Source organism: Argopecten irradians, chromosome 1 (assembly GCF_041381155.1).
Source record: "Argopecten irradians isolate NY chromosome 1, Ai_NY, whole genome shotgun sequence".
Lineage (NCBI taxonomy): Eukaryota > Metazoa > Mollusca > Bivalvia > Pectinida > Pectinidae > Argopecten > Argopecten irradians.
In genome coordinates this window covers 8,046,826-8,073,796 of record NC_091134.1, presented here as the reverse complement: position 1 = coordinate 8,073,796, position 26,971 = coordinate 8,046,826, and the positions used below count along the sequence as shown (strand labels likewise).

The 26,971-nt window shown below is 33.1% G+C and overlaps 2 protein-coding genes and 1 pseudogene across 2 annotated transcripts; 2 read left to right on the top strand and 1 right to left on the bottom strand.

The window, feature by feature from the left end:
- Positions 1-10,636: 10,636 nt before the first annotated feature.
- On the top strand, positions 10,637-13,399 carry LOC138328965 (uncharacterized; annotated as a pseudogene).
- Positions 13,400-14,781: 1,382 nt separating this feature from the next.
- On the bottom strand, positions 14,782-16,837 carry LOC138321096 (uncharacterized). Its single transcript, XM_069268368.1, has 5 exons — positions 16,802-16,837; positions 16,484-16,644; positions 15,193-15,440; positions 14,973-14,991; positions 14,782-14,938 (listed from the first exon to the last, which is right to left on the bottom strand). Exons 1-5 carry the CDS (start codon positions 16,835-16,837, stop codon positions 14,782-14,784), a joined length of 621 nt encoding a protein of 206 aa, XP_069124469.1.
- A 203-nt stretch (positions 16,838-17,040) lies between these two features.
- LOC138304586 (uncharacterized) lies at positions 17,041-25,954 on the top strand. The gene is made up of 6 exons (XM_069257081.1): positions 17,041-17,194; positions 18,495-19,542; positions 22,118-22,410; positions 22,824-22,961; positions 24,912-25,005; positions 25,903-25,954. Exons 1-6 carry the CDS (start codon positions 17,041-17,043, stop codon positions 25,952-25,954), a joined length of 1,779 nt encoding a protein of 592 aa, XP_069113182.1.
- The last annotated feature ends 1,017 nt before the right edge of the window (positions 25,955-26,971 follow it).

Genomic DNA, 26,971 nt, shown 5'->3' with positions numbered 1-26,971 from the left:
AACTTTATTGCACATTCGTTAATTTTTGTAAAGCATTCGATGATACTATCTGGCGAGTAGGACTGGAAAAAAATGACAAAACAAGTTTTAAAGGGTAAATGTTTCAAAACAATATACAATATGTACGATATTATCAATCCTGTGTGAAATTTCTGACTTTTTTCCTTTTCAAGTCGGGGTACGCAAAGGTGAGAATCTCTCTCCTTTTTTGTTTTCTGTGTTTCTAAACGATCTGGAGGAATTTTTTCATATCCAAATGTAGTACTTCTCTCCAAATTATTATAACAAGAGAATTACATATTTTACTAGAAGTAGTTGTACTATAATATACTGATGATAGTGTTATTCTTGCGGAAAGTGTTGAATTAAGGTATGCATGCTGCACTGAATAATTTCAGCGAATATTGTAAAGTATGGATGGTAGAAGTAAATATTAATAAAACTAAAGTAATGATATTTAGCAAAACAACTATATACTCGATAATGAAATATTGGAAATTGTAGACTGCTTTACATATCTCGGAAATACTTTTAAATTTAACGGAAATTGTGTGGTGGCTACACAGAGGCTTATAGAACAGGCACCAAAATCTATATTTTCAGTTTTTTTAATCGAAAATAACCCAGAAGATCTACAACATAAGCTATTTAAAAAGTTAGTTGAACCGATTTTGCTATGTGGGTCAGAATTATGGGGATACAAAGATAAAACTTTTAGAACAAACTCATCTTAAAATTTGCAAAATAATTTTAGATGTTAGGGCTGGCACACCTGGGTACTCGAGGAAGATATCAATTAGAAATAATAGAATAAGCTTAGAATGTTAAATTTTAGAACAACCTTTTGTCAAATGAAAATAATATACCGACGGTAATTATAAGCAATATCTTATATAGACTAATGTCGAGTTTAAGTCTCAATGGACAAATGCGGTTCAAATGGTTAGATAAGGTTAAACAGGTTTTTAATGAGACTGGTTTCACATATTTATTTGACAGTGAATTATAAGCATGAAGTTGCACAAAGTCTATGTGACGCATTTATACCAAAATGGTTTGCGGACATAGAATCCTCGTGCAAAGGTTGATTTTGTTAAAAATTAAAAAAAGAAAAACATATACTTTTTTCGAAAATTATTTAACAAAGTAATCTGAACAAAACAGAATTACTATTACAAAATTCCGTACCTCTAATATAATGCCTATGTATACTAATATGTCCTCATTTAACACATTTTCATGTGTCTTATTGAAACAATAAAAATTTTGAAATCTTTTGGGATTATCTAAACCTGAAAAAAAATTTGAGAAATGTAAATTTGTATGATTATGTCATTTTCGCCATTACTAATTTTTTTAATTTCATTGCAGAAATTCCAAGGCAGTACTTATTTTTTAAGATTAATTTGTTTAATTCTTTTAGGTAGTCCTTCTTGATGAATTAAAAGATAGCTATTGGTAATTGAAAATCAAAAGTTTACAATTTAATGCCCCTTGCAAGAGTCACATTAAAGATCTGCTCCATCACCGACACTACAGAGCATAAAAGATATTTACCATTTTGGACAATAAATTGATGTTTAATCTGGGTTTTTTTTCTAATTAAATTTGATTTACTTTTGTTGTCTTAGCATACAGTGTCTCATTCCATATATGGCATATGTCCGTGGATTTTTTTTTCAAGATTTTTTTTCAAGAATGTAAGTAATGTTGAATAAATCCTCCCATTGTAATCGCTGCTGGATCACTTCACAAGAAATACGTCAGATTTCAGCTCTGAGCGGCGAGTGCTTTATCTTTCTCATTACATCATGCATCAAAACATGTCATTTTAAAAAACTAATCTATACTGATATATTATTATAAGTACATAATGTCAAAAGTAGTAATGATTATATCGAGATTACACGTAAATACACGTACAACATTACTCACTTGTGACTTCAATCAAAACCTGCTGGTCACCGTGTCCGGAAGTTTTAACCGGAAGGTCGCTTATATCATTGCTCAATACGAATAGGTTGATTCGTCTATACCTTCGATTAACATTTGTTTTGTATTAGCGGTATGTTTGTCTTCTTTGATTATGACCAAGTAATTATCTAGTGTCTTACGATTGTTATTTATATATAAAGCTTCTTTATTTACACTTGTTTTACATTAATAATCTAGATTTACTTATTCGCTCCTTGACTTTAACAGTGTAAGGGGAGGTAATTGGAAATTTATCTGTTTATAATATGTAATAATTTAGAGTAGTTTCTAATAATACCTGTAACCTTTGCCGAGCTGATTTTTTTTATTGTATACTTTCATAAAAAGCTGAACATTTTACCGAAAAATAGTTTTAAATATATTAAAGGCACAGTTGGTGTTGTTCTTTTGTTTTGATATTTTATAATATTATTCACTTTCTAAATTACCCATTTTATTGTAAAAATCACTGTGTTTGTAACTGGAGTATCAGTTGGACTTTGGTGAAATCCTATCAAAAGGTTTATTTCATTTAGTTCTATCCAAGCTGGTTGCAATTGATCCTGCGTTAGAATTTCATTTTTCACAATTTCTATACATGTTTTGTAAATTGACAATGAAAAAATAAATGACTTATGGTTTCTATATCATTACTGCAAAGATGGCACATTCAATTTGATCTATTGAGACTGAGCTTATATTCAGTATATACTATTTGATGCCGACATTTCCAGTTAAATTCCTTAATCTTATTACTGGTTGCAGTTAAATTACCTTTGCTATTACTCCATATTTTGTCCCAAATAAATGTTGTTTATAGTTCATTTTCCCATTTTATTTCACATTTTTGTCTGTTTTTTTTTTTTTTTTTTTTCAAAAAAAGACTGTCGAATGATACTCATGGTATGTTTTTTGTCTCAGGAATTTTTGTTTTTGTTTCCATAGACATACACATTTTCATTTCATTATTTATGAACAATTCCAGTTTTGCTTAGACTACATTAATGTATGTTTATGGCCTCTGGGGTATTAATGACCTTAAGCGTTCTGAGAAAATTTTGAGGAATGGAGTTCCTAATCTAACAGATTTCTGCTATCCAATTTTGCGTGTTGTTAAGTTTTTGAAATATCAGTTGATTAGACAATGTTTTTTTCTTCATCCCTGAGTCCACTTTTCAAAAATGACTGTATGAATAATGGTTTATTTTGAAATGGGATATTGATATTCCCAAAGAGGTTGTGAAAAAAATTCCATTTTTTATTTTATGTTAGCCCTTGGCCTAAAATCTTTGTCCATGCTAAGAATATCAGAGTAAATTTAAGAAGTATTCTAGTGATGTCGATTCCTTTTAAGTCTGAACATGAACATAGAAAATTGTTTGTGGCATACTTGCTGTCTATTTTTGCGAGAAAAACTTTACCTATAATGTTCCAATTCTCTATGTTGCTGATAAGAATTTTGTGAATGGTTTTTATTGGTTTACTGTGTGAAAAGTCTTCAATATCAATCATTCCCATGCCTCCTTATTCTATGCTATAGCAACACAGCTTTCTTTCTATTTGATGAATTTTCCCATTCCATATGAAATCCCACATTAATTTAATTATTTCTTTGTTGTATTTTTTCTAGAATTCCCCTTATTTTTATTTCATAAGCTATGGTTGATATGACCAGTGATTTGATGATTAGCACTTTACCTTTAAAAGTTAGGTTTCTTGTTTTCCATATCTGCAGACAGTTTTTTAATTTGATAATTTTCTCTCTTCAAATTTTTGCATCATCTATCAAATATCTATGGTTAATCCCTAAAGTCTTCACATTTGTTTTTGTCCATTTTATTTTTTGTAATTTTTTTTATTTTTTTCCAAAAGCAGTAATACATACAGACAAAACAGTTAAATTTATTATTTTTAAATTATATAGTTTATCATATTCCTTCTGATCATGCGCATTATTTCTTATCATCATTATCATTCTCAACAGATTTTCATTCACATCTAAAAGTTCATCCTCATCCATCATAATTGATCCTCATCAACACACTTAAAACTATCATTCTCATAAGTCATCGCCATTCATCATCACTTTCACCAATCAAATCCTTTCATCATTTAAATTTACTCATAATTTTTACAGTAACTCGTCATTTTCACACTCATCCTCATCATCATGGTCACCCATCATCAATGCTGTTATCATCCATCATCATCCTCATCATCTTTTTTATCATATCATCTTTATTATCATCTCATCAACATTATCATTCATCGTCATTATCATTCATCATCTTTATCATTCATATCATCATTATCATTCATCACCATCATCATATATAACTCATCCTCATTTTCATAATCACTCATCATTATTTTAGGTCCTTTCAAGTCTTCCTTAGTAATCTTAATGATCATAATTAATTAACTAAACATAATTGAGCTGTTGGTATAAATAAAGGCATCACACAGCATTCATACCACTTACACCACATACACGCACCTACTCTCACATACATGTTCTCACATACATATATATATATTCTATTTTTCTCACAAACAAGAAAAGTCCTCACTTACATACTCAACTTTACACACATACATACACATTAGAATAGACAAGAAAAGGAAAAGAGAATTAGAGTAGTAAACAACAGATTGAGTCAGAAAGGAAGAGAACAGAGATAAAAGAGAAAGAGACTGGGCTAGAGAAAAAAAAAAGCAAAAAAACCGTTGCTGCAAGCAATATGTATTTGAGAAGTATAATGCTCATGGATTAAATTAATAAGTGCATTTATTATGATTAAAATTTATTTATCTAGTCTATTTGATGGAGAAGGTCTATCATTCAGACACATACCAAAAAGAAAACTTGGCTTGGGATATACAAAGCATCTAAAAGTGTCTCTATAGTTTGCAAAAATCTCTGAGTCTCCCTGCATTCCCATAAAATATGAACAATATTCTCACATTCAAGATTATAGAGTTTACATATTGGATCATTAACTAATCCTTCTTTATATAAAAATGAGTTTGTTGTTAAGATATTTTGAACTACCCTGTATTGAAACCATTGTAGCTTTGTGTTTTTAGTGAGCTTGAAAGGATTGCTATATATTGTTTGTCCCAATTCAATTCAATTTCATCAAATAGATTCTCCCATTTTCTTCTACCAGGTGAAATAAAATCACCATATATGGCCATAATCTTATAGAAATATTTTGTCCCTTTTAGGCTATTTATAAAACACAGCAAATTATTAGGAATAATTGGATAAAATACTACATGATTTTCAAAATTTAGCCTCCTTAAAAATGTTTTAACCTATGAAATAAGACCTTGAAATTGAAGAAAATTTGTATTGATGTTATATCTTTCTGTAAATTCTTGAAAAGTATAGAAGGAGCATGTTACATAATCTTTTATCAAATCATTGTTTATTGTCACTCCTTTTTCATACCAGGACTTATAAAACACTACTCCTCCTCCAACAATAATATATTTATTATACCAGATTTGCCTCCATTTTATTTCATCAAAAGTTGGAATTCTGTGTTTTTTGATGCCCCAATATATAAACCTTCAGTTTTTTCTAAATTAATTTTTGCTCCTGGTGCCTTTTCATATGCCTCTAATATTTTAAAAGCTGGTCCTATACTTTATTCTGTTTTATTGAATAGTTGTGTGTCATCCACAAACGTATTAATTTTAATCTCTATTGAATTATTGTTAGGAATCTGTATACTTTTAATGTTTGGGTTCGCTCTGATTGTACATGCTAGAGTTTCTGCTTGTATAATATAGTAATATAACATTGTAGGGGAGATATTTGACATCCTTGTCTGGCAGATCTTGATATATTGAAAAACTTAAAAGTAAAACAATTAGTTTGAATATATGTTTCAGACTTTTAAACGCATATTCAATTTCAAAAGTTCCTACCAAAATTAAATTCGTCCAAACATTTCATTACCCATCCCAATTCAATTCTGTCAAACGCTTTCTGTTGATCAAGGAAAATGATAGCACCATCTTGGTTTTCCATATCACTATATTCAATTATATCTTGGATCATTCTGTTTGCATCCATTATATTTTTTCCTGGTACAAAATCTTTATGGTCAGGATGAATTATTTTTTAAGGACATGTTTAATTCAATTTGCAAGAATCTTTGCTATTATTTTGTAATCTACATATATAAATATAAAATAAACTTTGTTTATTTTACATCGATTCAGAAACAAGTTATACAACTTATGTAAATTACTCTCGATGGCCCGGATGTAAGCGCGCGAGGGGTCTTAATGTGGGAGAAAATCGGAGAAATCCAACGTGATCGGGCAGGTTACCCCTGACCTTTTCATGTCCGTGCCGGGGATCGAACCCCGGCCGTCGAGGTGAAAGGCTCCATTTAATAGCGTTATTGGTCTCCAGTGCTTAATGTCTTCTCTCCCTCTCTCTTTTTAAATTAAAGTTTGAGTAACTTCTTGTTTTGAGAGCTAGAAAGCTTGTTCTCTGAAAATATTTTTTTTAAATAGGAGAGTTGTTTCATGTATAACCAACTTCCAATAGATTTGATGAAATTCACTTATTATCCCATCATCTCCTGGTGATTTATGCTTCTTTAATGTTTCGATTGAATCTGTGATTTCTTTTTCTTGTATTGGCTGATCAATTAACCTACTTTCTTCAATTGATAGTCTATTTTCAATTTTATCTGTCAACAATTTTGTATTATCTTCATCCTATTCTTCTGTCTTGAACAAATTAGAGTAGAATGTTGTTTGTTCTTCTAATATATTGTTAATTCCCGTTTTGTAATAACCATCTTTTCCCTTATTTTTGAACCATAGCTTATTTTCTGCATTTCTTTTCTAAGACTGCTTCTATTCTACTTCGTATTCTGGCTGCATCAGTTTGATTTGTATAGAATAGGTTGATTTTCTCCTTTATATCACTAATATTATCAGTAATGTATTCCCTGTTGTTCACTTCTAATTTTTCTAAATTTGTCTTCAAGGCGTTTAATTTCCTTTTTCGAAATGTTTATTGTTTTTCCAACTTCAATACACAACAGCTTAATTTCTATTTTGGTAATATCCCACCATTCCATCACATTTTCATATAAATTTTGTTCATTTTTCCATACAGCCCGGCAAGATTAAGATCATTTTTTTAATAAATTGCTTGTTATTACTTTATAACTTATTTTCCAGGTCCCTGGTCCTCTTTCTAATTTCTCCAAAGAAAGTATAAATAAAATCACATCATGGTCACTGTATGGACCATTCTTGACTTTTACACTATGTATTAGATGATTTAGGGTTCTTTCTGTTAGAATTAGATCAATTCTAGATTTTGGCGTGCGTCTTTTAAAAATGTATTTACTCAAGTTTGGTTTCTTTCCCGTCATACACCTTCAAGGTTTTGATTTATCAGAAATGAGTCCAGTTCTATTTTACCGATATCTCCAGTGTTTCGGCTTGGGTATCTATCTTTCTGTTTGTCTATAGCACAGTTAAAATCACCCAAAACATTTTTTTCATGTGCATTTGTCATAATTATATTCTAATTAGTTATATTTTTTTCCGATCTGTTCCTTTATTAGGACAGTATATATTTATTATATCATACTTTTTATTTTTACAACCTATTCTGCCGATTAATATTCTACCATATTCATCTCTGTATTGATCCGAATGGCTACACCCCTGGAATCATGTTTCCCATTATTCCATAAGCTACCACTTCATTCCAATTATTACTCCATCTCGCCATACCTACCTTCTGTATGATGTGTTTCTTGTTAACATACCACATCATATTTCTGGCTTTTTAACCAACTAGAAATTCGCTCTCTTTTCTTATTATCTCTCATTCCATTCACATTCAAGCATGCTACATATATACTGTTATCTTTCATATATTTTGATATGATAGAGATAAAAGATAATTTTGTTTTGTATTCTTACTTCCAATTCTTCCCTGATACTTTATAGAACCATTGATACATGTATTTTATTTATAAAAAGTAACAAATACTATTTATATACATATATATGAATGTAGAAATAATACTTACATTTCCAAGTCAAATCAATATGAACTGGTTAATCTGTTAAGTATACAGTGTATACACTCATTACTTGCTAGTCCCTTAAGGGACAGTTGTACCTGTAACTGCTGTCTCATCACCTCGAGCTCTGTCGTGTCTACTGGCCTTTGAGCACGGTCTCTCAGAGGAGGTGTAGACTTGATGCCGAGGAAGTGTTTGCGTTGAGCAGGGGTTTGGGGTATTTCTTTATTTCATCATTGTTTAAGAACTCCACAATGAGAGACAATAATGTTTCTGAACCGCTTTAACTAATGTGCACATCACTCGGATCATTGGTATCATATTTACCTTTACTTGGTGTACCATTTTGTACGAATCCACTGCGAGTGTCAATCAATGATAGTTTTTCTGTTCTCTTACACAGTTTTTCAATGAACTTATTTGCACTCTCTGTGGTTTCGTTTAGTTCCTGGATGCGATTGCTTTTCCCTTTCCGTGGGATTATGTTACAAACACCCAGCGATGTGTCCGGGAAGGCATTTTCAAATTGAAAAAGCGCCTCTGTGATACATTGTGGTGTTTTGAAATGTCATTTGTGCCTAAACAAACCACCACCTGACTACTCTGACAGTTTTTGGTTTCCTTTACATTTGGAAGCCCGAGCACTGTTTTTGTTCATCATGTTGCTTCGCATGTTGTTCTTCCATGATTTCCGGTGTATAATCTCCATACATGTCTCTCGCTACCTCTAGTTTTGTTGTTTTTTTATCATAATCTCTTTGTATGTCCCTTTTCTCCACAGTAGTGACATACCCGTTTGTTCTTCTGAGGGCAGTTGCTGATAAGTTGTTCTGTGGAGTTTTATTTGAAGCATGCTTTTACAGTCTCTCTCCTGTTTGGACATCGAGATGAAGAATGGTCACTCTCATTGCACCGATAACGTGAGCGGGAGCACCGATCAGTATTTTTCTAACTGTATGTACCGTGTTCCATTGTCGATTTACGTTCCCTACCCCTTTTAATGCGGACATTGATTACACGAGGTGATTGTTTTTCGTCGCGTTGTCGGTGATGGTCATTATACACATTTTGTCCGTGATCTGTAAAGATTTCACATTTATCTTTTGTATCACTTTCCCAACAGCTTAAAACCTCTTTGTGGGTTATTCCATCTGTGATTAAAATGCAAAGACATTGGTCTTTGCAGTAGCGCCATCCCGTGTTGTAGATGATGTGAGTAGAATTCAGATGATTAGAGAAACAAAGTTTCACTCTTAAAGTCTAGATCCAAACGTCAGACAAACACTAAAGTGCGAATGGGTGAAGAAGTCATAGTTGTGTACCATCACAACAAAAATTGAGGACGATTAATATAATCAATAATCATATAGCACTCCTATAACACTCCTATAACACACGTCTGTCACCATCAAGGGTAGATAAATCCTTTTCTGATTTGCAATTGCGAGTTAACGACACGTTTTATGCAATAACTGACAAAATATTTTAATAAGCATGTGGTTTTCTCGTAGCATTAGATAAAACCATGGATCATATCAGACAAATGAGGTATACAGTTACCAATTGGTAACATTTAAAGGTGACAAACATAGAAACTAAGTTTACATTATGATATATGTATTTTCCAGTTCAAATTTATCATAATAAACGATATCCGCTTAAATTTTAGAAAAAAATAATGCTTTTGTAACATTTTGCCTGAAACAAAAAACCCGATTTTCAGTGTCGTTTTCTCGGTGAAGGATTCCGATACGAGTTACGTCCCCTCCGCTGTGACGTCATCTGAGCCACTCGCAGATGACAGATGACAGCTGAGCGCGCCATATGTCAAATACTCGGTCGTGTCGTAATATGTAAACAATGGTTCAGTGTGCGGCATTTAATTGTACGAATAGAACGGGAAACAGAGAGAAGATAAGTTGGTTTACATTCCCGAAGTTTCCAAGGCTACGTAAAGAATGGACTCTTCGATTAAAGAGGAAAGACTTCGTGCCGACGGATTACAGCAGACTGTTAGGTACATTTCACACCTGAATCTTTTACCAAAGATCCCCGCATTGTGAGCTCCATCGGATATGACCCTAAGTCCTTAAAACTGAAGCCGGATGCTGTCCCCACCATTTTTAACTTTTCTTCGCCTACATCTAGAGACGTCGATAGTGAAAGAGCAAATAGGGATCGAACCCCCTCTGTTTATCATGAAACACCAAGCAGGAAACGATCAACATCAAGGAGTCGTAACAGTCGTGCGATAAAAAAAAGACGAAGATTTGAGGTATGTTATGCATTTTAAGTAAACATCCGTTTTTTATGTGTGAAAACGGATTTTTAACGAAAAATAATTTCATTGTGCGATTATTATATATCTATACCATGTTAAAAAAATCATCAAAAGTTAAAACATAGGCCAAACAGTAACATGGGTTCCAACATGTATGGCTACCAGGTTATCAAGGTACACAAGTCACAAGGTGTACAAATGTATTTTTTCTGCTAAAACAGTAGCTAGGCTATATTGAAAAAACCTAACTGTATTAAAATATTGCATCATTAACATGTATAAAAAAGCAAATGTTGATAATATATATCCTTGAAATAAATTCTAATAGTAGACTAATAGACAAAACTATTTATTGTTAGATGTTAGCTGATATCACTGACATGCATCAGGATGAGAATGAATATGACAGTGTGCACTACAGACCAGACCAGTGCCATATTGAGACACAGACAGAAAAACCAGGCCCCAGGGACAAATGTGTTGGGACAGATGATCTGGATACAGGGAGATTTTCTGTTGGATGTCAGACTTCCTACAATATAGTGGTATGTTATACCGAGTCAAATATAATTGTACAATTCTACAATTTTAAATACATCTTATTACAAGATTTGATATATTATATTACTTTAGCATTACTAGAAGTATATCATATGTACCTGTAAGAAAGGAAAAATATTTAATACTATTTAATCATTTAGAATATGTAAATATTTGCAAATGAATGTTTTGAAAACACCTTGATGAGGAAATATGCTCCTCATACTCCAGAGGTTACTGTAATTAATTGAGGTTATATATTCTATCCACCCCTAGACTATTTAATACATGTAGTAAAACTGGTAATGATCCTTGATGCACATCAAAGGAATGGTATATTTACACTGTGTTGCTTTGAAGTGGGGCATCACTCTTTGAAATCTTCAAAGGAAGTTTCTGGAGGCCCGTGATTGACTGATTGGATCTTTTTTCTCTCCTCAATTGCCTCCAGTTTTACTTTGAGATAGTCCAGGGGTGGATATAACATCAGTGATAGTAACCCCTGGAGTATTGTGGATGGGAAATATCTTACTTTAATTTTAATGATCATTAAGAAAACTTAACTTGTTGAATGGAATTACCTTTTGAAGTACTTTTATCTTGATTTTTTTTTCAATGAAGGTTTTAATAAATTATATCTGTTTAATTTTCTCTAACAGCAACGACGGCATGTGTCGCTGCAGGTGACTTCAGCTAGACCAAAATCTTCATGTGGTGTTCAAGCGACTTGTATGATGGAAAACACATCGACACAGTGTACCAGATATAAAAAAATTACAGGTAGTGGAAACTGGAACAGACCAGAGTCTGGATGATTATCAGGAGGAGGTTGATTCATCAACACATGATCCTGACTGGGTGCCAACTTGTGAGACTGAGGACGATAATGATGAAACTGTTGATAATCAACAAGTTAACATGGATACTCAGGAAACTGAACCGGACAAGGCCAAGAAGTATGTGGTCTTTGAACAGTGTCTGATGGAACTTTTAGATTCCTGTCCAGATTGTATGAGAACAAGTTTGCAACATGTAAGAACTATTATAGGGACATGCGTGTGTTTTTCTTCCAGATGTATGTGTGGTTTTACACGGCAGTGGTGTAGTCAGCCATTTTCAAAATCTATGCCTTGGGGAAATATCATTATTGCCAGTGCAATATTTTTCAGTGGAAATAGTCCAGTTAACACTTTAAATTTATGCACCATGCAGGCATTTCCAGACTGTGTTGTACATCCTACAATATGTTGCAACGGACTTACATAGTTCCTTCCACTTTGTCCTGCTGGCAGTTTCAGCAGTCAACTATGTTTGAACAACTGCGAAATAGTGGTCAAAAACTTAAACTTGGGGTTGATGCTCGATGCTCTTCACCAGGCCATACTGCCAAATATGGGAGTTACACCTTAATGGATGCACAGACTTCAAAAGTCAGTGACGTACAACTTGTTCAGGTAAGTGTAATATGAAGTATTTGTGACATCGTTATAGTTATTTTTAAACTTTCTTGTTGTTTTAGATATTTTGATAATATTTATACACATAAAACACGTGATGGATCAAGAATGTAATACATTGTGAGATCTGCAGAACATATAAAAGTCCGAATCAATTGGCAAATCAATAAGTGAAATAATTTGTGTGTGTATATATGATAATATATATCAATTTTACAGTCAAATGAAGTGAAAAACTCCTACGGTATGGAACTTGAAGGGCTGAAACGTGCACTACATCATCTCCAGGAAGAAGGTGTGACTATATCAGACTTAGTTACAGATAGACACAGTCAGGTGAAAAAGTTCATGAGAACAGAATGTCCCAGTATCAACCATTTGTTTGACGTGTGGCATGTTGCTAAAGGCAAGTGTTTAAATTTCAATCTCATATATTTCAAAATAGTAATTAAATAAATAGCACTTTCTTCTTTTAGCTAATTAATTGTTATGCATAATTTATGTACACCAGATGCCACATACACATTCAAATTTGGTTGATTTATAGTAGTAATTATCACTACATTCATTACATTGTATTTATGGAGTCCCTACATTCTACCACTTTATAATACAGTCACATAGTGTTAAGTTCTCAAAAGGTTATAACTTATACTTAGTTCTTTAACTGACATTTATAACAGAATATATAGCAGTAAAACATTTTATGATTTTGTTATGACTGCTATTTGAATATATAATTTACTTGAGTTTCTATGAAACTATATATTTAATAATTTAGTCTTATCCAGATCAATTGCCATACATTTGCCTTGCATCAATTATTTATCTTCTGAACTTGTCACTAATCTAATATTTTCTGGTATTCAGGTGTCTACAATAAGTTGGTAGCTCTTGGCAAGACAAAGAAATATACATTGGTCGGACAATGGGCAAGATCCATAGGCAACCATGTGTATTGGTGTGCTGCCAGCAGTGATGGTGATGGGGAACCCGTACGACAAAAGTGGACTAGCATCACTAATCACATAGCTAACATCCACAAGGGTCATGGTGACAAATATCAGAGCTGCTAGCATGGAAATCTTGAAAGGATATGGTTTAAGCCAGGTATAACTAAGAATTAACTCATAGTACAACCACATTATTTCAAACATTATTTGAAACAGACATACCAGGTAATTTTTGACGAAATTACTAATTATGCTGTGAAGAAGACAGAAGTTTGTTGAAGTGAATAACTTTAACTTTTGATTACATCAAACAGACTGAAATGTTGCTAATTTCACAATAACAAAATTGAAAAGAGAAAAGGAAAGTTGACCTGCTGTTTGCTTGAATAGTATAGTGTGTTAAAATTCCATAACCTTGACATGACTAGGTTCCAAAAGATTATTAATGTTATAAAGACTATATAATATTATTACAGCAAGATTTTTTTTTTAATTTTTTGACTTTTTAATTGTGATACATTGTTAGCTGATGGGTGTACCCTGTCAGCGTAAGGAAACACTAATTTTACACTGTATTATCATTTCAGGTAGCAAGGCTTTGGGAGAAGTGGAAAAGATTGTCCACAGTAAGCTGCTTCTGAAGGACATTGGTAAACTGTCTCCAGCAGAACAGACATCAAGCCTCGAATCTTTCCACTACATTGTGAACTTCTTTGCACCAAAGTCAACACACTATTTTACATCCAGATGAAAGCCAGGTAGTGAATGATAGTTCATTGTTGTAGTTATAACTTTCTAACATATATATATAAGTCCATAGCACAAGATAACAAAATGTTGACAGAATCAAAACAAACACATGAATATATATTCAATCAACAACATAACATGTTCAAAATTTAATAACTAATTGTTTTGTTATTGCTCTTGGAATCTTTCACCCTTGCGGCACTTCACTTCAATGCTAATTCATCAAGATCACAGGCAATGAAGGATGGAAAAGGGCAATACAGAGTGTCATTTCCTAAGAGTAGGAAAGGTGGGAAAAGAAGTTAAAGTCAACCAGAACTTTGGTAAATAAAATTAATTTATATTGATTCTGCTACATCCTTTAACTATTCTTCTGTTAATTCCTCACAACTGGTCAATAGTAGTCCTGAGATTTCTTTAAGGTACATTTAAGGCCAAAAAGATATTTTTTTGCTGTATTTTTCTTTCTTTATTGACAGATTACATCCAAGAGCTTATGGAGGAAGTGGTAGTCAGGAGAGAGATGCTTAGCAGCTATGGCCAGGTCCTGAGAGCACTGATTCAAGAGATTGATCCTGCTCCACCATCCATCTCTGGACAACGGAGAGCAGTGATCCACAACTATGACAGAGACACTGTTATACAAAACACTTGCAGGAAATTTAACTCTTATCCATGTTAGAAATGACGGCTGATAAACACAGTGAACTGTCCCTATGGAAAATGTTCCTCTATACAAAACCCTAACTTTTCAGTTAGAAACGAGGGTAGAGAAACCATGTGAACTGTTCTGATGGAAAAGTTCTTCTAATAGCAGAGACAGCACAAGATGGTAATACTTTACGATTCCTCTTGCCTAGAATTTTCCACGTCCTTCTTATGAACCTTCTATATGCAACATGTCTGTAGGTTCTAAATTAAAGCGAGAGAAAACAAAGCAATGTACATAATGTAATTGCATAAAGCTGACAGACACAAGTTATAAATGCTTAACATTCTAACAAATTTACCCTTTTATATGTAGGTATAAATTAATTAACATAATTGTGCTATAGATAGAGACATCTTACCCACTCGGCCATCTTGGCCCCTATATCTATATGCTATATCATTTATGCTATAGATATCTTTGATCATAAAATGAAATTAGTCCAGCGATAATTAACCAATGATTAAAGAAACTAGTGTAGATCTGATCAAGTACCTGTGGATGTTTTCTTGTGAAACATCGTTTTCTTCTGCATATTCGTAGAAGGATGTTTCCAGAACATGGATGTTTAAGCAGTTTGCTGCAAATCCTTCATGCTGAGTTGTACATTCAATGCCTTCTAGTTTCTCCTGTAAAATGTCCATATCGTGGCAACATTTTCGCTCCTCACTTGTGGGCATAGGGGTGCAAAAACTACAAGAACACCTGTTCAAGGAATTTTTTTATTCGATTAAGATTACCGTTAAAGTTAATATTGTTTTGGTTGTTTGAGAAAAAAAGCATGATGAATGATGATATACATGTTGAGTTTAATATGTTTAGTATCAGTATTGTTGGGATATTTTTAGTCTCTCTTGTGTGTTTTTAATGATCAAAATCAATAACTGATTTTGTAGTTAGAATTAACTGTTTCAATTTAATAGAGTATGTATATAGTTTCAGATATTTGTTGGCAAGTACACTCTTGCTTAAGAATTATTGACTTCAAGAAGTGCTAAATATAAGAAATAAACAATTTATATTGATATAATTGCTGAAACAGCTAAATAAGAATGCCAGATTCAACAGGATGTTGCAGATTTATTTATTTGTAAGTTATTTTTGGAATCATCAGCAGTCATCATAACATGTCCATATGACTGCCCGGTTTATTTGCAACAATTAAATTAATTCAGTACATTGCATATATGTGTGTGTGTTTGTGTTTCAAAATGATAAATTATAAATAAATAATGAAATTTAACCATTGTTTTTCATTGTGCTTTCACTGAAATGAAGTGGTTTATATCTAGCACTAACAGGAAGTACTGTAGACGTGCACAACATGTATTATTTTTATCAGCTTTTTATTAAAATTGAAGTTCAATCAATATAAGTGCACGTGACTATTGTCATAAAAAATAGGCAGCTGATTATAATAAATGATTATTATTTTGTTGCTTTGCATGATTGGTACTGCAATGCAACAATGTCAGGGTTTAATACTACACGACATTTTTGAGACGTTCATTAGGCTACGTCGAGTGAAAACATGATCCGGCTACACCCATCACTGGCATGAGCTGATCAGATAATCAAACTAAATACAATCTTCTGGTGATGTCAGTCAAATGATTGTTATGGCATAGTATCAATGGGCAGAAATTTGAACAGTTTCAAAACTGTAAATAGCGGTACTTACTTCAGACTACACACAGAACAGCGGAAGATATGCAAAAAATGTAAATAGCATGGTGTAGTAAACTAACCATTGTGTACTGTCGCCGTCGTCCTGACTGGAATCGTCGCTGTCTTCGCTTAATTCTGGCGAACTACAATCATTCTGTGTGTCTGTTTGTGCTACAGGTTCGTACATATATGGACAAATATCTAAACTAAACGATACTTCTGGAATATCGTCGTAATCGCTCTGATCATTATCGGATAAATCCAAAGTTGGCTGGAGTTTTTCTATGTAGTGTATAAACCGGTAGTGTATCCTGTTTGGCTCAGATGATGTCACAGCGATTCCGGTTCAAGGGGAGGTAACCCGTACAGATTTTCTCCAAGATACAAAGACACTTCGCCAGTTTTATTTGAATTTCGGCAATTTTCGTCAACATTAATTTTTTTAAGTCGTAATTTATCTTAGAAAAATACATAATGTATATATATTTGCACTTAATATATGATTTCAGATTTCTATGTTTGTCCTTTGTTCTTTTAAAACGTTAATGTATATTACTCAAATGTTTCAGCAAAATGATTTGCAGTTGATTTAATTGCTTACAAGATAAACTTAATACATTTTTACAGTTAAAGCATCATGGCAAGCAACAAAATCACACCAGTGGAGCCTGCCACCATTAAGAGTACTTCGTCCTCCACAGAGTCTTTGAATGAATCCCAGCTAAACGCGGTCATCATGGATATGCTGCATGTTAATGAGAACTGGAACAGATGCGAGATCCTTTGTCGAGGTACAAATGTATACGTTTAAATGTATAAGTTGAGAAATTCTAGCTCTATGTATTGAACATTTCATATATTATTTAAACTGACATTTTAAGGTAATATGTATAAAACATATTCACATATCAGTCTCATATCAATATTTGAAAAGACAAACTTTTTATCACAAGTATAACCTTCTTAAGGGTGTACGCTTCTGAGAAGTCAAAATTTTAATGTATCAAACTTTTTCTCATATAGATTTTTGTCAATGCGAGTTCATACAAAGAGGTGTGTGATATATACGAGCGTTTGCAGATTTTATGATACTTCTTTGAAAAATATCTGTTAAAAAGTTATTATTAATAAGATTCACAATAACAACATATACTACTGCACCTAACTCTTAATTTTGAGATACAACATTGACCATTTTCAGCCATTTTTGCTAGATTTAACCATTTATAGAAAAGGTTTATCGCAAACATTTTGCATATCAATAAGGAAAATGTTACTTTTTTAAAATCAGACAGAAACATATAGAGTTCGTGTGCTTCCTTTTTATTTTAAATATTTGTAATTTTTCAATATTTTAGGGTAAAAAATAAAAGGGCTCAAATTACCATTAAATGTAAAAAATAAAGTGACAACTGTATTACCTTGAAAGTACATGTATAACACCTGTATGAACTATGTGCCACATTATGTAATAATGACACGTGAGTCTATATTTATATTGCTTTCATTTGAGGAGGGTGACATAGGTTTATTCTAAGACATATTAGGTCAATAGAATTTCATTTGTTTAATAGTATAGTAGGAAGGTGACTTATCTATTCACTTGTTATTTTTTTCGTCTTTAATATAGTTTACAAGGTATATCATGCATATTTTTTTTTCGTTATAATTCCGTAAAGATAGCCTGCATCGGCAGATAGCCCTCAATAGACATCTTTTTTATGTAAAAAATCGTATAGCCCGCAGACAATACGCAGAAAATTACGGTACTTCAATTATTAATGCTTAACATTTTAATTACAACGGACCTAGGAAAGATTGCATTAAAAATTAATAAAAATGGCAAAATTTTGGCCGTTCTAAAACCGGAAGAGAGACATTTTCAAAATTTTGTTGAAAGTCAAGATATTGCCTTCAGATATTGATGAATTTATTTGAAAATCTGATAATTTCTTTGATCTATGTCGAAACGAGACTTCAACGGGACTTAAACCTCAGAAGTGTTGATCCTAAAAGCAATGTTAGAGGTAAATGTATAGTACGTATGAATTTGTATGAATTTAGTATTAATATTAGTGTTTTGTGCGGCAGGCAACCCTATTACGGACGCCGGCAAGAGACTACACATGTTCAAAATGTTGACCGTGGTTCTAGTTCCTGTAGTCGTATTGACCGGAATGACTGCTAACACATTCATCGTCTCCCTAGACAACTACATCAGTTTATCAAACATTAGGAATATCCTCTACTTTAGTATCGAGCTTGGATGGTTGTTACGTATGATGCAGAGAGAACGAGACATCAGTGCTCTGTATATTAGTAGTAAGAGTCCCCAGACCAAGGACTTTTTGCTAGATCGGTACCCAGATACAGATGTGGGACTACAGAATCTCTCTTTCTGGCCAACTAGTGAGACGATTGTTAGGCGGGAATTTCAAACAAAGGAAAGTTTTTTGTCTTATCTCAACAGACATCGATATCAACTGGAATCCTATAATCGAACATCAAAGGACGAAGTAGCATTCTACTCTGATAGCATCGAGGTCTTCATTAAGTGGTTGTATCAGGCAATTGTAGAAGCCCGATCGGGGACTGTATGGCCTACACTTGTTGCATATCAGGAAATTGTAGTAGCTAGTGAATACTTCGGGCGAGAACGAGGGCTAGGGGTATCGTTTTATGCCATAGGAGGTTTTATGACTCGAGACGAATATCTGGATTTTGTTGAAAGTCAAGATATTGCAAATATTACCTTTGAATCTGCAAGAAGATATTCTGAGTTAGCTTACAGTATTTATGAAGATACTCTTTTGAGAAATTCAAGTGTCATCCAACCCATTAACGAAATGAGAAGTGAAATAAGAAGCAACCGAAGTTCAGCTGTGAAAGGCTCCTTTAAGTATGCAAACTGGTGGTTTGAGAATATGACAGTTTATCAGGACACTCTTCGTGAAGTACAGATCCGCCTCGCTTCAGAAATTGACGAGATTTTGCGAATGGAGGCTGAAGAGGATCTGAGGAATATAGTGTTCATTTCCGTTGTATTTGGTATCATCCTGATTCTGTGTCCGTTAATTGTATTTGCTGTCTACTCACTAACATCGGAGATTCAAAAATATTCCATATCGATTGCCACCCGGTAAGTTATTATTATGATAAGAAGGATTTTCATAACTATTCAGTTCAAAAGTTGATTGAAAAATGACATTCATAAATTAACATGGGTAAGTTTGGTCGTTTATAGAATGCGTACCATCTTAATCAATATCCAATCCCATATGGAAATTATTGGTTATTTCAAAAAGATATTAATTAATGTCGGGTCTTCCGTATTATATTATCGCAATTAATATTGTGTATTTGCACATAAATGTCTTCTAATACATCCATAATGTGTATTTACTATCCATACATTAGAAGACGTGATAAGATATGATCTATTTTAAGGTGATGTCGGGCCAAGATAGATAAAATTGTTATATACGAATGAAGTAGATGATTTATTTTAGATTTCTATATACGCTCTTTTAAATAAATTGAAAGGAAGTTTAAACTCCATCTGGTGCACTGATTTCTTCTTTGATATTAATGAGATTAGAGCTACATACAGCTTACATTCTGATTCTATGTAATATGAACGTATCTATTGGATGGTTTCCTTCCAGATAATACTTACTGTCTTGTAGATAAGAAGTACAATTGTAAAATTGCCATAAATAAACAAATTCAATCCATATAAATACAAGTATAATCAGGTTGTATACATGCATTAGCTTTTAAAAGTGAAATACACAGAATACAACGCGATCTAGCACTCCCTATTCAACTTAACTACTGACAATCGTTGTTAAAACGATAGGTACATGTATAAGATAATTTACTTTTCAAAACGCAAATTTAAGGAGGGCTGATTGTTTTTTGTTTTGTTTTTTTTTTCATTTTCTGAAGCTAGGACCAATTTTACGAAGATTTCTTAACTTTAATGAATTCCTTAACTTAACGGTCTTACCTTAGGAGAGTTTAACAGAAGTAAAGGAAATAATATTAACGAAGACCGTCCCTTCTGTGACGTCATACGTTTGTAACATCGCTATCCGGATCCCGGCAAAAGTATTTTATTTCTCCGTACCCATTTATTATAACTCGCATCTTGCATCGGCATTCGAGCAAATACTTCGTCTGGAACCTTTCTGAGTGTTTACTTGAAGTGTATCAATCTAAAGGTGTGACAATCAGAAGATATAGTACAATTTTGAAGATTCGTTAATGAAGTAAAATCCAAGAATCACAATAGTCGCTAAACAGTCAAATGGAATACACATGAATTTACGGGGACCCAAAATGAAAAACTTCACGTCAATAGTAACAAATGAATAACCGTTATCGTTATAATTGTATACCTTTCTTTTTTAGAATAGAAATAAATTTACACAGTAGATGGGTGCCTAAGGAAGTTAGTGGTGTTTTGAATGGAAACTTTGAGTTTCGAGCTTCGATAGGCACTCTTCTTAAGATACCGGTATACTTATTTTCGTCCGGAAAAGGACAAACAAAATACGGAAATAAAATTGCTAAAAAATATTTTCATTTTATTTGATTAAATAATTACTTATAATTTGAAAGATGTTATAACGGGAAATAGTCCATTTTAATACGGTATCACACAGAGCAAATATTCGTCACAGAAAAAACTGATGTATTTTCTGCTGAATTAGACTCTTTTTGGAAGTTTGAGGTCAGGCCTACAGGTTTGTAGCTTGCAAACTGGTTTGTTGCTTGCAAACTGGTTTGTTATATTTTATATAATAAATAAATAAAATCATTAAGATATGTAATAATTGTTTTATCGTGTATTATCCAATAATACAATAAATATATAAAATCAACAGGGGTAAATGAATAGCATAAATCATTGAACAGTGCTACGGATTTGCCTATTCTAAGGTTTTCAGGCGAAAATTTAAGGGGTATTAGAAAGCAAATCGGTCATATTTTGAAAAATAATACGGTGAGGTATACTTTTTATTGGTTTTTCTTATTGCAAATAAATCAATCGTCATGGAAATTAAGAAAAATCGATTTTGCCTGAGATTATTTTTTCAGAAAAAAAGAAAACATTACTATTTTGATGCAATTTTTCACTAAAATTGGTCCCAGATTTTATTTTAAAATAATGATATTTCGTTTTATTGTTGAAAACCCAGCTAATTTGATAGAGTTATGAATTATATCTCACCTACTGAATGTATGAACATGTTACGGGCATATTCATTATATATTAAGGGATGTTACAGGAAGGGAATATTATTCATTTAAAAATCCTTAAAATCCGGAATTTTATGTCATTAGTACATTTCTTTAAGCAACCCTGGAAGAAAAATTAACCTAGTGACATATGATTTTTATGTGGTTTTTGTGATCAGAATATACCTAAAATCAAAATATCAAAAAATAAACGAAATCCCTGAAAAGAAACCAGAAGGGACGGTCTACCTCAAGTTATTAAGACATTTTCCTAACAAATTGCTAATGCTGAAGAATTTAAAGTTAAGAAATGTTAATAAAATGATTTTATTATTTCAGTGAAATCGGATCAAACGATATATGTTTACACGAAAACAGTCTTCATTGTAGAGAGTGCCAACTAAAAATTAGCATATTTGGTTTTTTTTTCGAAAATCATAATTACGCGTTCTTTATATTTTGAAATAAAGTACAAAGGCCCTTAACAAAGAGAAGAAGCGAACCGACACACTATTGTACCAGATGTTGCCAAAGTCCGTTGCTGAACGACTGAAGCGAAATGAAGAGGTTGGTGCCGAACATTACCCTGATGCTACTGTCTTATTCAGCGATATTGTGGGCTTCACACAGATTGCTTCACAATGTTCACCCATGCAGGTGGTTGATATGTTAAATAGTCTTTACCTGTGTTTTGACAAACGTCTGGAAATGTTTGATGTTTATAAAGTGGAGACAATTGGTGATGCATACATGGTTGTATCAGGTAAGTTTTCTTTTTCTTGTTGTTTATTAATACGTAATCTAGCATGCATTATTAGGTCTTCTTTTGAAACTTTTGTCTTTAATTTGTGATATCTTAAATTACACGTACAATACAGAGTACATGTGTATCTACGAAGAAATATTCAAAATGTATAAAACTAAGGTTTGAAATAACATTCTTCTTTGATGGAAACCCAGAAAGTACAATGTAGGATAACAATATAGTTTCGAAAACGTTTGCAGTACAATGACAAAACATATCCACTTTATTCATTGAAAGAACTATTCACCATTAGCAATCTTCGAAATGTAAATTATTACTTTTCAAATTCTTGTTAATCTCCATTTCTGGTAAGATTCATTTACAACAAACAGAGCTATCTCTATGTATTACTTATAAATATCAACTTCCAGGTGTGCCTAAGTTAAATGGTCGGCGCCATGCAGCTGAGGTGGCCACGATGGCGTTGGATATTCTGGAACACATTGACCGCCTAGAAATTCCTCATTTACCTGGGACAAAGTTTAAACTGAGGATTGGTTGTCACTCAGGTAAGGACTGTATAGAACGATTATTTTTTACATATTAGGTCATATAATCATCATACTTCGTCCGTCGTTCTCCACCGTGCGCCGTCCATATTTTTGTCTTTCAAACGACTTCTAACCGCAAGGCCCAGGTTATTGATATTCGGCCAGTTGCATACTGTGATAAAGGCTACTGATTTTGTTCAAATGAATGACATTAATCATCATTGAAGATCACAAAAGTCAAAAAGGCTGAAATGTTTAAATGACTTCTTTTGAATCACTAAGAAGCCTAAAGATCTGATATTGAACCTGTAGCATGTTGGAATAAAGGACTACCAAGCTCAAATATATGTCCACCATTCAATGTTACAGGGGTCAAGTAGGTTAAAGTTTTAAACAACTTGTCAATAGTTAAGAGACCTATTATTAAACCTATAGCATGCTAGAATAACATATTTCTAAGATTTTTCATATAAATAACATTGAGTTCAAATAAATGACCTGGAGTATTATGCTGGGATGAAGGGCTACCAAGTCTGTTCAAACGAATGACCTTAACATTTATTAGATTTCACAGGGGTTAAATAGGCTAAAGTCTTCAAACGACTTCATGTCTGTAATTAAAAGGCATGGACATCTGTTATTGGGCATGCTGGGATGAGGGACTACCAAGTATGTTCACTTTAATGAACGTAGCCTTCATTTTAGTCCACGGAGGTCAAAAAGACTAGTCTTTAACAATTTTCTATAAATAATTAAAAGGCCTAGAAACCTGATATTGGGCCTGCAGCATACTAGAATGAAGGGCTACCAAGTTTGTTGAATGACTTTTACCTACTTTTAAAGTCAAAGTCATCAAATATTTCGGAAATTACAGCTTCAACCAAGATGTTCGCTATAATGCAATAATTGTTAGCCACTATGTTAATTTGTGCCAAAAGCCAGATGATCGTTTAGGCCCGGGGCTTCCTGTGTACGTATACAAGCTTTGATATCCGCGATAGCAGATGAAAAAATAGAGTTTGAGATTAAATTTGGGGTCAAAAGGTCAGTTGTGTAATGAAATGACTTTCTTTAAATGTGTGTCGGTGTATGCTGGATGTGTAGCTTGTGAGGTTCATGTCGATGTAGTTGTAGAGTTGAATGATGATAAAGGCGTTGACTTTTAGTTGCATAGTTTTTATTTGGTTACATATGCATACTTAGTATAGTGGATAAAGGACCGTGTAGTCCTAAACATCCTGACGGAAATTACAATTATAACTTCTCCGTCTACTAAAATACATATACAAAATTATTTCCATGCTTCCCAGTGTTGGTATCTGCAGAGGTGTCCTGGTGTGAAGTGTGTCATGTCTGTAGTGTCTGTAGTGTATGTTGTGTATGTTCTGTCCGGAGTGTCTGTTGTGTATGTTCTGTCCGGAGTGTCTTAAAGACTATCACTAGTCTCTTATATATTCGATACCAGGAAGCAGGAAAGATCATGATTCCCTAAAATGATGTCGGGCAATGATTGAATAACAACTTCCTAGATATGAAATAACTTCCTATATGGACTTAATTCTTAGACGATGTTCCTGAATCAACTGCATGAAGATATATTCACATTGGTCAATCAAATTATCAAGTTATATACTGTATATAACTTACTTTAACTTTAATCTTTAAATTGAACTTTCATACCAAGGCATCGTTATACTTCAGTTGTACTAAAACTGATTGTTTAAAAAATGTAGTTTCTGAAGGATAGCTTGAGAACACATCAACAAAATGTGTTCAAACTTCATACAATGATAGCATAACTAAGCAATTATAATAACTTGCCATAGATTAGAAAGTGTAATTGTCGGCAGGGGACGTGTGTTGCTTGCAACACTTAATGTAAGCTTGTTGAACAGGTATGTGCTTCAGATAAGTACATAAGTGTATTTAGTGTATACCGTCCTGAGATAAGCCCGTGTTCTCTTCCAGGTCCTGTCGTGGCTGCTGTGGTTGGTACAAAGATGCCTCGATATTGTTTATTTGGTGTCACTGTCAGTATAGCTTCAATGATGGAATCCCTCGGAAAAGGTAAACATTGCCTGCTACATTATATAAAATATATAATATCAGTTTTGGTTTAAAATGAATGATTTTCCTCAAATGAAACCCTTTTAAAAACATAAGTGATGTTCTTTCATGATTGGTCGCTGCGTTATAAAATGCATTTTTCCTCCAGTGTAGTCCTACCGACCGCCTATAGCACATGTTCTCTTCTGATGTATTACTTGCTTACCTATACAATGTACAAGTAGGTTCTATTGCAGCATTGCTCAAAGATGCTTCGCTGCCGGTAGAACATATACGGTATTCAGCATTTGAACAATACTTGGTGATAACTTGTGTTAATTTGTCAAATTTATACAAAAACAATATTAACTCATTTATTTAGCCTTTTTTCATGCGTAATCAAAAACCTTTAAATGGTGGTATAGGTGTAAAGTAAGTAACTTTTGCAACCGAAAAAAACACCAATGCTCCTCTTTCAGATAGAAAAAAGTACCATTTATCAGCGGTGACCGCAATTATTAATGTAACCTTAACTTACCATGTTAAAGTTTTTGTCTTAATGACATTATGGGTAGAATACCCTGATTTTCATGCCGGTGTTACATTTACGTTGAAAATGGACCCCGTTGAAAATGACAACATTGAAGAATTACCTCGAATTCCCTTGAAACTGAACTTCAAGCGCACTTTCCACACCTACCAGTTGAAAATAGACCCCGTTGATAAGTGACCCCATATTATTACTTAACTCAACGCTACAACCTAGATTTCGACAAACATTTTCCTAATGAATCGCCCTAGTCGACTCGATCGATCTATCTAACTTTTGAGAAAATGAAATCAAAGGTCATTATTTTCAAAGGCCAAGGTTCATTTTTGTACATTTTCGTTAATTTCTTTATTCACAAAAGTATGAAACAAATAAATACAGAATTGAGCATAGCGTCGTCGGACCAAGGCCTTAGTTTATTTGGTTTGGTTTAGTTTTGTTATATGTATACTCATATTAACAACTAGGGTCATTTAATGACGTGCCTAGGTTAGTAGGTAGAGGCAAATTGAAGTACCCGGAGAAAAACATCGACTTACGTCCAGTACCTGGCAACTGCCCCATGTGGTACCAAGGTCAATGTAAGGGGTGATACTAATCGTTATATATTTATCTAGGCATCGAGTGACTGACTTTAACATTTTCAAGTTGTTTCAACTTCTTAAAATACGCATCCTGGAAAAGTAAAAGACAAAATGGATTGTTTAAAGGCCAACTACCTTTCCGGAGCAAAGCATACAGGTTTATCAATAACATTATAAATATATACCGATGGCCTAAGATGAGGTTACAATTACTAAACATATGTAAGATATCCTGAGTAATATATGATGACAGTGCAGAATAATTTCGCTGTTTTGCCGTCTTGCGCAGTGATAGTCAACTACCGCGCGGTATTTAGGACGACAACGACAGGGGAACATAAAACGATCCGCAATGTGGAAATAAACAATTTATTTATATTTATTTATATATTCATGTATTAGAATATGTTAAACTGAGTAGTCCCGCTTTTACTTATTTTATATCAGAGTTTTCCCCTGACATATTTGCTTGAAATTAACCAAATACACTATTTTAAAGTAATTATATATCAATTTATTTTGAAAGGATATGAATGGATGAGGTGTAATAACGAGTAAATGATGAAAAGGTGATGAAAGGTCGTGTTCAAAATAAGAATGACCAATTTCAATATGGAAACTGATGCGAGAGTCCTGTTGTGAAAGGAAAAACTCTGTGTTTATACGCCTATCGAATAAAAAAAATTGTAAAAAAAGGAACAAAGAATGAATTAATAACATACATCCATTTCCGGTTGCTTACTAATAACACTTGGTGGTTATATTGAAAGGTCATAGTACATTTAAAATGATACATAAGTACTTCATTGAACAGAGTTTTAGCATCTTTAAGATGAGTATGATTAGCT